The sequence below is a fragment of the Dendropsophus ebraccatus genome, chromosome 3 (genome assembly GCF_027789765.1).
Source record: "Dendropsophus ebraccatus isolate aDenEbr1 chromosome 3, aDenEbr1.pat, whole genome shotgun sequence".
NCBI lineage: Eukaryota > Metazoa > Chordata > Amphibia > Anura > Hylidae > Dendropsophus > Dendropsophus ebraccatus.
This window is the reverse complement of record NC_091456.1, coordinates 9,520,785-9,533,823: the sequence shown is the minus strand read 5'-3', so window position 1 is coordinate 9,533,823 and position 13,039 is coordinate 9,520,785. Positions and strand designations below refer to the sequence as shown.

General features: G+C 44.2%; 1 protein-coding gene across 18 annotated transcripts in view; it reads right to left on the bottom strand.

The window, feature by feature from the left end:
* The window catches only part of PITPNM2 (phosphatidylinositol transfer protein membrane associated 2), a 202,194-nt gene that overhangs the window by 117,660 nt on the left and 71,495 nt on the right, over positions 1 to 13,039 (bottom strand). For 15 of the 18 annotated variants that reach the window (XM_069960862.1, XM_069960844.1, XM_069960843.1 and 12 more), the window contains exon 3: positions 5,561 to 5,745. In XM_069960862.1, the coding sequence (XP_069816963.1) occupies positions 5,561 to 5,638 (78 nt within the window). In that variant the 5' untranslated portion in view covers positions 5,639 to 5,745. Of the gene's footprint in view, positions 1 to 3,741; positions 3,828 to 5,560; positions 5,746 to 8,154; positions 8,244 to 13,039 lie in introns of those variants that run through there. The other 3 variants (XM_069960846.1, XM_069960845.1, XM_069960853.1) reach the window with 3 other exon arrangements.

Genomic DNA, 13,039 nt, shown 5'->3' with positions numbered 1-13,039 from the left:
GATCAGTTCCCAAACGATCTTCCCACTAACTCAGAGGATGGGAAGGGGGGGGGGGGGGGGGGGGGGGGGGGTATGCAGGATTCGGGTGTCCCTTCCTTGGTACGTGCACACTCCGGAATCGCGACAGATAACCCTTCACGCATTCCGCAGCTGGCACCCACCGGCAGACTGATGTGGGCACGCGTCTCCGTCCGTGTCATAGACTCCTTCTATGCACGGGCGGATTCCGCTCTCCGACCAATGTGTTCATTCTTTGGATGGACGATGGAATCCGCCCATGCATAGAATGGAGTCTATGACACGGGTGGAGACGCGCGCCCACATCAGTCTGCCGGTGGGTGCCAGCTGCGGAATGCACAAAGGGTTATTAGCCATTCCGCAGTGTGCACGTACCCTAAATCTGGAAGTGTACCCTGAGGTACTCTCACAGAGTTTGGAGAATTTCACGCCATACCGTCATCTCTTATTGGGACGGTACTGGCGGAAAAGACGTGTCTGGGGGGCAGCGTAAAACTTTATTTCGTGTAGTGTGGTGTAATGTAGTGTTTTTTTTACGGTTTTTTTGACAGTAAGAAAAAATATCCCTACGCCAAAAAAGAAGCTGCTGATAAATGCCGCAGACAGTGGCGGTAGGATATAGGGGGGAAAAACGCCCCTACGCCAAAAAGGAGGAGTTACTGATCAGCGGCGCACTTACGTGCGATGCTGATCAGCACTCAGCAGCATAAGGGCGAAGAAAAAAAAAAAATACACAAAACTTTTTACCCCAAAGCAAATGATCAGTGTATAATATACACTGATCAGCCGCTAGGGGGCAGTAGAATGGAGCTGGCGGAGATGGGCGAAGATGGGGGCGATGGAAAAGCCCGAAGAGCCGAATCTTCGTTCCGGAGGCCAGGATCAGGTGAGTATGGTACACCTGCACCACACACACCTGTTCTGCCCCCCTCAGCTACCTAGCTGAGGGGTGCAGAACCCAGCCGGACACTTTTTAACTGTTAAATTGTCGTGATGGGCCGGTTGGTACTGGCCGGCCTATCACGGCAATCGTGGAGGTGGCACCGGCGCCATCTTTCTGTAGCACACTAATGGCGATTGGTGCTGTCCAATCGCCATTGCTTTCCGGGTCACAGATGACCCGGAAAGCTGTATTCAGCTGCTATCGGCTGATCTGTATTGATCAGCAGATAGCAGCGATCGTCGGCACGAGGTGGGGGGGGTTAATCACCCCCCGTGCCGACGAGCAGAGATGGTCTGCTATACATTATAGCAGGCCATCTTCCCCGATTGCTGTGTGTGAACACACAGCGAGCGGGGAAACATCGGGTGTAATTTACGCCCTGGTGCGTTAAGTACTAGGCTGCGAGGACGTAAATTTACGCCCTATGTCGTTAAGGGGTTAAAAACCAACATCAGAAGTTAGTATATAATTTTATTAAACCATATTGCCTCATGTGTATCAGAGACCTGCACGTGGTACATGAGGAAATACGGTCTGATCAAATTATACACTAACTTCTGATGTTGGTTTTTTAATGTAGCTGAACAAGCTTTCGTGTCAATCATGGGTGCGATGTGCAGCCAATTCTGTTGTCCAGGCTTGTGCATAGTTAAGCACAGTGGTAGCTTTGTTTAAGAGTAACTTGGATTGAGAGCGTTTTGCAAGGAGAGCTCACTGTTTTTCTAAGTTTTAACTTGGTTTAAGAGCTTCCTGTACTGGGTCGGAGGGGGAATCATGGCAGATCCACTTCAGGCTGGGGCTTGCATCAGGGGAGCGGATTGTGAGGAAATCTCTTTGTTGCTGTAACCACTTTCTGCCTGGACAGAAAGTACTGAATTCGTTTGCCCACATCTGTCCTGCTCATTCCTTCATGCTCCCTGCAGTCTCTGTCAGCCCTTGTGTTTCCCATTCTCTCTATTACTGCTATAATGTGCTGTACTTACACTCATCTATACACACTGCTGCTTTAATGTGCCTGCACTTACACTCAGACATTTACACTGCTGTATACAAATGTTTGTCACTGTCCTCCTGCACAGCTATTTGATTCTCACTTCCTTATTGGTCCATGCTGAACACTGCATTGTGGGGATCTGCAGCTCCATCCTGTATCTACAAACTGCTGCTGTGTTATCAGGGTTATACAGTTACTATACATTATACACCACATGCTGCTATACCGTACAGTAACTTATATATCACATATCCAGCTGTTTCTAAATGTTTGTTTCATTTGTTTTACATTAGGAATCAGAATATAATATAATTTTTGTAGTATGGAACCAAAATTACCGAATTACTGTCATTACTATCATTGTCCCAAGATGGCGGCCGGGGTCGACAGTAATTTGGTGCGTATAATGCACCACACTTCCGGGGGGGGGGGGGTGTTACATGGGGAAGGGGGCCATTCACTTAAATAACACACATAACTAAGTTGTATAACTTTGTAATGTGTGTCATTTAGTGAATAAATGTGTAGCACGGCACTACCCCTTTAAGAATGATTTGGATTACAAGCACAGTCCCGGAACGAATTAAGGACTGCAGGTAGCATGTTAGCAGGGGGAGCTGAGCAATTTGTTGTAAGCGGTTACAGCTGTGTGTAGAATTGTGCATATAGGGATACCTGTCAGTCACCAAGTATGGCTGTATGAGGTTATCCAGTGTTAGAAAAACATGGCTGCTTTACTTCAGAGACAGCATCACTCATGTCTCCAGTTTGGGTGCAGGCTTTGCAAGTCAGTTTCATTGAAGTGAATGGAGCTCAATTGTAATCCACACCTGAACTGGAGACAAGAGCGGTGCTTAGAGATAAGCAAATCACTTTGTTCCCATTTGCATTCTGCTCATCAGGCTGCGGCCTTTGAAGTCAGCTCCGCTCCGTGCTGCTCCACCCTGGGTGCTGGGAAAAGATGGATACAGTCCTGGGAAACTTCCAGAGCGGAAAGGATTTCAAAGCTGGATGAGCAGAATGCAGATAGGAACAAAGTGATTCACTACGTTCCTACTGTAGATTCGCTCATCTATAGTGGTGCTGTTTCTGGAAGAAAGTGGCCATGTTTTTGTAGCGCTGCAGGCTTCTGTACATGGCGGGACTGGTGGCCATTGATATTGGGTGTCAGAGTAAGCCAGCTCCCTCATCCAAGTGCTTAGATCAATAGGTTTTAAACTACAATGCCCATCATGCCTAGACAGCGGAAGCTAAAACTTTGGCTGTCCAGGCATGATGGGAATTGTAGTTTTGAAACAGTTGGAGGACTGCAAGTTCCGCCACTTTTGCTCCGTGTGCACATAGCCTTAGATGCTGAAGCTGCTACTGACTGACATGTAGAGGGCTAAACAACCAGCAGCAGTGTTATTTGCAGCAATATACAGCTGATAACCGCTCATCCGGCAGATGTCGGGAAGGGGTTGCAACTGCACCAAAATCCTGACTAAACCAAGAAAAAACCCTTTAAAAAAAATAAAATAAAATCAGCAACCTAATGAACTCCTTAAATCTACAGCTAAGAAATACAAATGCTACTTAGCTTGGAAATCAGCAATATGTAAGCTGTGGTTTAGCCCATTAATTCCTCCCCGCACAGCTGTCTGACACGTCAAGTATACACAATCCCTCCGTCCCTCCCACCAGATCTATTCCAGGAGAGATCATGACTCCCACTATCTGGACCATGGCTGCTAACTCTTCCCTTCCCCTCGCTACCACATCAGAATCAGTGTTCAGCATCTGTTACCTTGGAAACCGGGCAGCGACATCAGCAATCCACCAGGTTTAGCTTAGGACAATACTTGCCGCACACCCTGCACATCGTAGTTGGCGTTGTGTTCTCTGATGTCAGCCGTAACCATGGCGCCCGCAGCTGAGGCCTATTCCCACTCACTGTAATCTGCACCCTTCACGCATGATACAATATGATTATAATCTAATTACTGCTGCGAGGAGACATACAGTACACCATGCTCATGGATTAAAGCGCACGGTGACAACCAGAAAGTGTCACAGTGATGTCACTGCTTAGAGGGGAGGTCTGGCTTACATACAATTGCCCTATTAGGGAATGCTGGGTTAGGAAGGCCGTCGTCCATTATCCAGGGCAGATAGCGGCTATAAAGAGCATCCTCCATAGCGTGTATAGAATCATGGTTATACCAGATATACACTTCTCCATTTCAGAAAGGACCAGTCATTATGCAACAACAACTACTTCGATGATGATGATCTCCGAGATACAGGGAAAAACATAACTAGACTATAAGACTGGGTCCACACTACGTTTTTTGCAGTCTTTTTTTCATGAGAGACTGAATTGTGTGCAATCCATTTTGATCTGTTTTTCTATTGACTTCAATTATAAAAGAAAAAAAAAAAAAAAAAGCAGAAGATGGATCAACACGGATGCGAATGTTTCCATTATTAGGGGTATTCCATTACCTAAACATTAGAGATGAGCGAACCGGGTTCGGGTTCGAGTCGATCCGAACCCAAATGATCGGCATTTGATTAGCGGTGGCTGCTGAACTTGGATAAAGCTCTAAGGTTGTCTGGAAAACATGGATACAGCCAATGACTATATCCATGTTTTCCACATAGCCTTAGGGCCCTATTCCACCAATAGATCTGACGACAGATTATCTGCCAAAGATTTGAAGCCAAACCCAGGAGTGGATTTGAAAAGAGGAGAAATCCAGTCTTTCCTTTATGACCTGTTCTCTGATTATAGCCTGCTCCTGGGTTTGGCTTCAAATCTTTGGCAGATAATCTGTCGTCAGATCTGTTGGTGGAACAGGGCCTTTAGGGTTTTATCCAACTTCAGCAGCCACCGCTAATCAAATGCCGAAAGTTCGGGTTCGGATGGATTCGAGCATGCTCCAGGTTCACTCATCTCTACTAAACATTTGTGAGGGGAAATGCAAAAGAAAGCCGTTTGGAAATGCATTAGCCAAATTGCTTTCTTTTGAAGTTTGTCCCTCTTCTCTCACCATCAGCTAGGAGAGCGGAGGCTAGGGGCAGTGAGCAGGAAGTCCATCAACCAGGTCATGGTGTTTGCTGTAAAAGAGATCCTGCCAATCCAGCGGTGGAGAGGCACGAGTAACGATTTCTTATCCCCCACTGCCCCTGATGTTTGATATATATATATTTTTTTTTTAATCGCCAAACTTCTCCTTTAAGTCCAGTTATTAACACTAGGCTCTGGGATGTGAATAGGAGCCTCATACTGACACCCCCTGAACAGGATTCATGCCCCCCAGCCTTACATAGACCATTTTCCCAGGATAATATATTTGTCAAAATTTATATTCACTATGTCAGTCACATTCACCTTAATGACTCCTGCTTGTAATGGAAGCAATGCTACTAATGGGTCATAAGAAAATGCACTAATATTTAATATTGATTCATTGAAAACATTCTAAAATGCTGAAAATTTTGTCCGAAAATGCAACCACCAAATGTCAGCAAACGGCAGACAATTATAGACATGATGGTAATATACAGTAATATACAGGTAATAGATAAAAAAAAAAAAATACTAAGAACGGTGAATGTCAGACCTGGATCATGTAGAGCTGTGCGATCCGGTATTCCTCCACAGTCATGGGAAGTGGGATGCGATATTCCTTAATCAGCATCTTGAAGAAGAAAATCTCTGTCCCTCCAAAGCTGCCAGAATCAGTGACCCGGGGAACACTGCTTAGAGGATCTTAAAAGACGGCCAGGGAAGTCATTGGGGGGAAACCTGAAACAACAAGGCAGACATATGACAAAGTTATTTTTCCATCATCCGGGCAGATCGCATCATCCTACAGTCCACATATTCCATTCATATCCTCCTGATGGGAAAATATGGAAAGTGTGAATGATAGACTTAACCTTTTCAATGCTGCAGGTAAACAGCACCTGTTATGGAGGGTACACATGACTACAGTCAATGCAATGCAATACCCGATGATGAAACCCACACAAAGCAGCTATATAAGCCGGGTCCTTGCACACCAAGCAAACTCCAATAAGGATCAGCTACTGTACATCAAAGATGATACCTGCAACATTTCCACTATTGTTAATTAAAGGGGTACTCTGGTGTAAGTTATATAGATTTGTACTTTACTTCAATTTAAAAACCTCCAGTACTGATTAGCTGCTGTATATCCTGCAGACTTACATCTCAGATGCTTACAGTGACGCGAGCCCCTACAAGAGCCTCATTCTCTGTGTTCATCTACACTGACTTTACAATAGAAATCAATGTTATTTCAGGGTTTAGTAATGATGCTAAAATATATATCGTAAAGTAACAGTCATGTCGAGTTATGTTGTAACCAGAAAGAAAATGCAGCTAAAGTAATACCGGCTCTAAAATGTCACCTCATCATATAGGAACATACACTATAATGCTACACAGATCTAGACACATAGAGGTCTACTATAACAACAAGCTTCAGTTTCCCTCTTGACATGTGACAGTCGACATTAAACCAGTTAACTAATCTCCGCTTTGAGATTTGTGACCTTTTTTCCCCCGGTGCAGTCCTATTTATAGTATGGGAGAATATTTCCCCGTCTGCGGCAGACCCAGTATGTTTCCCAAGCATCTTCTCAGCAGAAATACAACCTCTAGATTGCTTTAATAGTCAACAACAGGTAATGGGAAGCAGGAGAGCTTGGGATAAAACACAGAAAATTAGAAAAACATGGCCACTTTCTTCCAGCAACAGCACCACTTGTCTCCAGTTCAGGTGTGGTTTGCAATTAAAGGGGTATTCCACTCATACACAACTTCTGATATGTTGCTCCCCATGGTGAGACTAACGATTCCTTCCATACTTATTATCTATTCAGTATCCTTCCCCCAGTTCTGAGCTGCTGCTTTCTGCTGAAGACCCAAAAATCTGTGTGTGAGCTTTTCTCTCCCCCTCCTTCCCCCTCCCTTCTGGGACGGCAGATGTAAACATGTCCCTGACTTGCAACATTGTAGCTTCCTTGTAATGCTGGGAGGGTTAATCTAAGGTCAAGCTGCTAATGGACTCACTGATTATTCCTCCAATCATTGCAAAGAAGCTACAATGTTTCAGATAAAGCTTGCCAGGGACTTGTTTACATCAGCTGTCTCAGAAGGGTGGGGGGGGGGGGGAGAGAAAGGCTTACACCTTGACTTGTGTCTTCAGCAGGAAGCAGCAGCTCAGAACTAGGGGAAGGAGACTGAATAGATAACAAGTATAGAAGGAATTGTTAGTCTCAGCATGGGCAGCAACATATCAAAAGTTATGTTTGAGTGGAATACCATTTTAAAGGAGTATTCTGGGAAAAACTCACTTTCCCCCTATCAACAGTATAGGGAAAAAGTAGGAGATCATGGGGGGTCCGACCTCTAAACCCCCCGGCAATCTGTCATGAATAGAGCCCCAGGTCGGCATGGGTTACCTGCATCTGGTACAGTTGCTCAATATACTATAGATTAACAGGGACTCCTATGTTTGACAGGTGTCCCTGCTCCTGTACATACTTTACATACATGGCAACTGGGGCATATTCAAGTCTGAAAACAAAATCTGTCAAATCTACTGAATTGGACCCAAAATTAATCCCAGGACATTTACTCATCTTTATTTAGCCACCCCACTGATTAGAACGTACTGTTGTAGGGCTACAACGGGACATTGTTATCTTCTATTATATAACAGCCCAGTTATCATATAGGACATTACAAAAAGAATAAGTTACTATTTAGTTCAGCTGATGTGGGAATAAAAGATGTTCACTGGCTCCACACTCTCCTCTTCAGGTCCTTAAAGGGAAATCATCACCAAGGGTAGCTCTGTAGCCCCCCCCCCCCCCCCCCCCCAGTGCACCAAACCCCAGCATTAGCATATTGGTTAAACTACACACACACTGGTAAACTATCGTACACAAACATGGTGCAGAAGATCAAGGCAAGAAAATGACCATCATCCTCAGCGCCCCCTGCCCTAGAGGGACACATCAAGTAGGTTAGATGCTTCTCACCTGCTGATAGATTAGCCATAGGAAAAAAGACACATCTAGGCTAATCAATCTCCCTGAAACAAAAAATGCCTGTTTTGCTTCATATCAACCAATTACAGCTCAGCTTTCATAGCGTAGGTGCTGCACATTTTATAAAATATACCTATATAAACACTTGTCTGTGTCTTCTTTCTGCTCTAATTGCTTAGGCCCTCTACCCACCTGGGAAATGAAGCCCAGCTGCTGAGTGACAGTTGCTGCCCATACACAGCAGGGATAGATAACTGCCAATCAGCAGCTGGTGGGTGGAGATTTGTGCTTCTCATGAATATCCAGGACTACTGGGATCATGCACATAATGGAGAGGACTACTTATTATCCATGTTATTCAGGAGGGGATCTCTGGATCAGCTGCACAGAACAATGTAAGTGATCCAACATTCTGTTCAGCTTCTCTGTCACTAGTTTATGCTAACCTTATACCACAGCATAAACCTGCTGACAGTCTCTTTAAGACATCAGCCCCCTTAAGAAAACCTCCCATGTAAAATCTGCAGCTGTGGAACGCAGGAGCCAGAGACATAAGTGAACAGTCTGTAAATCAATATTCCCGGAGACTGACGTATTTCATGTGCAGCAATTAGGTGGCGGCTCTGTACTGCGAGCGCCGAGCCTCTCGCTCCATAATCAATACCTTTACTGGAAACTATACAGAGCCCAGGAGCTGCATCCCTGCCCACGCTATTCTCATCTCAAACAATGCTTCCTCTCTGATCGATAGCCGAGCTAGGCCTGCGTATTACCGCCCTACTGGCCGCCTAGCTCGGCTGATAAAACCGCTTCACTGTATTTGGCAATAATGAATTCTTATTACAAATGGTACAGTCAGCCTATAGCAAGCCACAGGGAGGAACACTCCTTTTATACTATACATAAGAGGACTACGTATAGAGAGCCGGCTTATTGTACAATACTGAGAAATCACATCAATCCAGATTGGCACATGGAGCTCTATCACACTATGGTCAGAGGCTCGGCTGTACTTCTGTCTGATGTGTCAGGCGGAAAAGGTGCTCATCAACAGTCCCAGAGGATCCCACCATTAGTTAAAGGGGTCCTCAGGATGTATCATGGCTTCTGTTAGAGAATATGATGGGGGCGACACTCTCTTTCCCTGACATACTCCCCACTAATTCCTCCATTTGCCTAACCACCCTCTAGAGATGTTTGTGAGCGGGTATATAAGAAAACCCTGGTGTCCTTAGGTCTGGTTTTATCATACACCGTCATTATAAGTCACGGTATATCAGGATGAATTATTGCTGTATTTTTTTAAATTCCAAAATAAAGAATTAAAAAACATAAAAAAGGAAAACATGATTGAGTTATGAACAGAACCCAACATAACCAGAGCTTTCATTTTTTCAAAAATTATTAAAAAAGTGTAACCCCAAAAAGTACAAGTAATCCCCCATCTTATCGGTGGGGTCTAAGGGCCCTAGTACATGGGGAGAATTATTATTATATTGTTAAAATCTAAACAGTTACCTGTAAACGGACGCAACAAACAAACGACCAATGTTCATTTGGTGCGGACATTGTTCATTTGGTACGAACACCAAAATCAGCGTTAATAGTTTGCTGTAATTCTGCAATTTCTCACTAATCGTTCAGTGTAATTCCACATCCTTCCTTGTTGGGGTCAGATGGAGGAAATAATTGCAGTAACGAGGATAACAAATGTCTATCGTTCTGTGTAACATGGGGAACTATTTCAGGATTTTCTCGTTTGTGATAATTTATCATTGAAAGCCACCATCTAATAGGACCCCAACTGCTGGGACCCCCAGTGACCACAAGGGGAGGTGGTTCCTTATCCGCAGAGTAAGAGCCCTATTACACAGAACGATAATCAGCCCTATCTGGCCAATTATCGCTCCGTGTAATAAACACAACAATCAGCTGATGACAACGATCGGTTGATCATTGATATTGATTTGGGCCTATAATTGTCAGGCGCTGACTGCGCATCGCTACGTGCCATAGCAGTGTGCGGCCAGCGATTTCCAAACTCTATACATTACCTATCCATGCTCCTCTTGCGGTCTGCTTCTCCCCGGGTTCGCGCGTTGCAACTCCAAAGCGGCCTGTCTCAGCTGACAGGCCGCTCAGCCAATCACTATCCGGAACCGCCGCGGCCAGCGATTGGCTGAGCAGCCTGTCAGCTGAGACAGGCCGCTCTGGAGCTGCAGCGCTCGGGACCTGGTGAGAAGCAGAGTGCAAGAGAAGCCCTGTAGCATGGATAGGTAATGTATAGGTAATGTATATCGGTAACTTGCAGGCCTTGTTAAACAATTATCGAGCCGTGTAATAGGCCCAGTAAACGAGCGCAGATTTAGCAGATCGACACACGTTTACAGTTATTATCGGGCCGCCATCAGCCCGTGTAATCGTACCCTAAATGGACAGCAGCACCCATAAGTGGCCTCCACCTCATCCACTCTCTATGGGATTTCTCTACTAGCTTATCTTTGGAGGTGAATGGAATGGAGACCCAGCACATGCACTATGCTTTCATTTACCCTTGGGCACAAGGGATTTCCATCCTCTTCATCTGATCAGCTGGCTATCTCCGACGTGTAAGTGATAACATTTAATCTCAGCAGGGCCCTTGAATGACGGTGGACCTGTGATCGGCTCCCGGAGTAATACATACCGGTTCCCTGTTATCATGTTATTTATATTGCATTTGATGTATTTATATTGCACAAGAGAATGATGTTTACCAACAAGCTACACACAATACCCAGGGGGCACCGGCTCTGCCACCACCAGGGCTGCCGAGTTGTCAGTTTTGCACTCTGCACAGTTTTATCAGTGATAAAGAGAAATGTGTTAATTGTTTAATTACCCGTAAATTAGAGCAATCATCCCACAGCTATTTGCACCAGTGATATAAACACATAATAAATTATCAGAGCAAGAGCATACATTTACTGCCTGCATTTCCTAGTTAGTTCTCATATCATAACTGCGGTAACTTGTACATCCGAGGCCTCAATTACAACTGGGTCACATTCACATCTATAGTCCATCAGCCTGGCTGCACCATAAACACCAGACCTTACGGCTTGCAATAAAATGTTTCTTTCTCTAAATTATACACCGCCATGGAGGACAATAGCCCTACGAAAATAAACCACAATGTAATTTTTTATAATATTTAGAGAGAATTTATTTACTAAATTAGATATGGACAAATCCTGATTTATATAATCCATTTAATACGGCACTGACAGTGTTCATAAATATTCTCAAAGACTAAAAAAAAAAACACTATCAGATGCAAAGTGACACTGGAACACTGGCCAGTGGAGCCACATCTGGGAGAAAGAGCTGATTTTAAAGTTTTCGGAGAAGAATCACTGTTTCCAAGCACCCAAAATACAGTCATGGAGATAAATAATAAAAAGAGGAAAAAAAAAAAGGGCAGAGATTATACTGCTTAATCTTTTTTCCATTAATAGATATGATTTGACGTCACTTGGGCAATTCAGAAGCTAAGCGGTGCGGAGAGTGGAAACTGTGGAATCTACAGACTGTCGGAAATCTTGTTATTATTTGCAGTCAGAGGCGGCCGAAAATAAAGATTTCCAAACTATCCACTATAGACAATGTCATCTAACCATTGCCTGCATGGTGCCAAACTAGCTCCATGTATATATACACACACACAGTGTAACAGCCTCCTAATAAAAGGTTTTAACTCTTTAGCTGCCCATACATCCCCCCAGCATTCTCATATTAGCCATGCATTGCACCAAATGACAATAAAGCAGAAATTATCCTAAATGCTGTAATTAAAAGTACAAAAAATTAATAAAAGGAAAAATAATTCATATGGGCACAAGGTAATATAAAAAAAAGGTAAAAAAAAAAAAAAAAAAGGAAAGATGTGTAAACAAATTTTATAAAATTTTTAAGAAGTTTAAAACAATAACCAAAAGCCTCTCTGGATCTGGTTTGAATCTGTCAGGATCCATTTGTTGGGCTGGGATCACCTATGTACACTACCGTTCAAAAGTTTGGGGTCACCCAAACAATTTTGTGTTTTCCATGAAAAGTCACACTTCTTCACCACCATACGTTGTGAAATGAATAGAAAATAGAGACAAGACATTGACAAGGTTAGAAATAATGATTTGTATGTGAAATAACATTGTTCTTACATCACACTTTGCTTTCGTCACAGAATCCTCCTTTTGCAGCAATTCCAGCATTGCCCACCTTTGGCATTTTAGCTATTAATCTGTTGGGGTAAGCTGGAGAAATTGCCCCCCACGCTTCTAGAAGCAGCTCCCACAAGTTGGATTGGTTGGATGGGCACTTCTGGCGTACCATACGGTCCAGCTGCTCCCACAACAGCTCAATGGGGTGGTGATCTGGTGACTGCGCTGGCCACTCCATTACATATGATAGAATACCAGCTGCTGCTTCTGCTGGAAATAGTTCTTGCACAATTTGGAGGTGTGTTTAGGGTCATTGTCCTGTTGTAGGATGAAATTGGCTCCAACCAAGCGCTGTCCACTGGGTATGGCATGGCGGTGCAGAGTGATGGCCTTCCTTATTCACAATCCCTTCCTTATTCACAATCCCTTTTACCCTGTACAAATCTCCCACCTTACCAGCACCAACCCCAGACCATCACATGACCTCCACCATGTATAACAGATGGCGTCAGGCATTCTTCCAGCATCTTCTCATTTCTTCTGCGTCTCACAAACCTTCTTTGTGATCCAAACACCTCAAACTTGGATTCATCCGTCCACAACACTTTTTTCCAGTCTTCCTCTGCCCAATGTCTGTGTTCTTTTGCCCATCTTAATCTTTTTCTTTTATTGGCCAGTCTCAGATATGGCTTTTTCTTTGCCACTCTGCCCTGAAGCCCAAAATCCGGCAGCCGCCTCTTCCCTGTAGATGGTGACACTGGTGTTTTACTATTTAATGAAGATGCCAGTTGGGGACCTGTGAGGAGTCTGTTTCTCCAA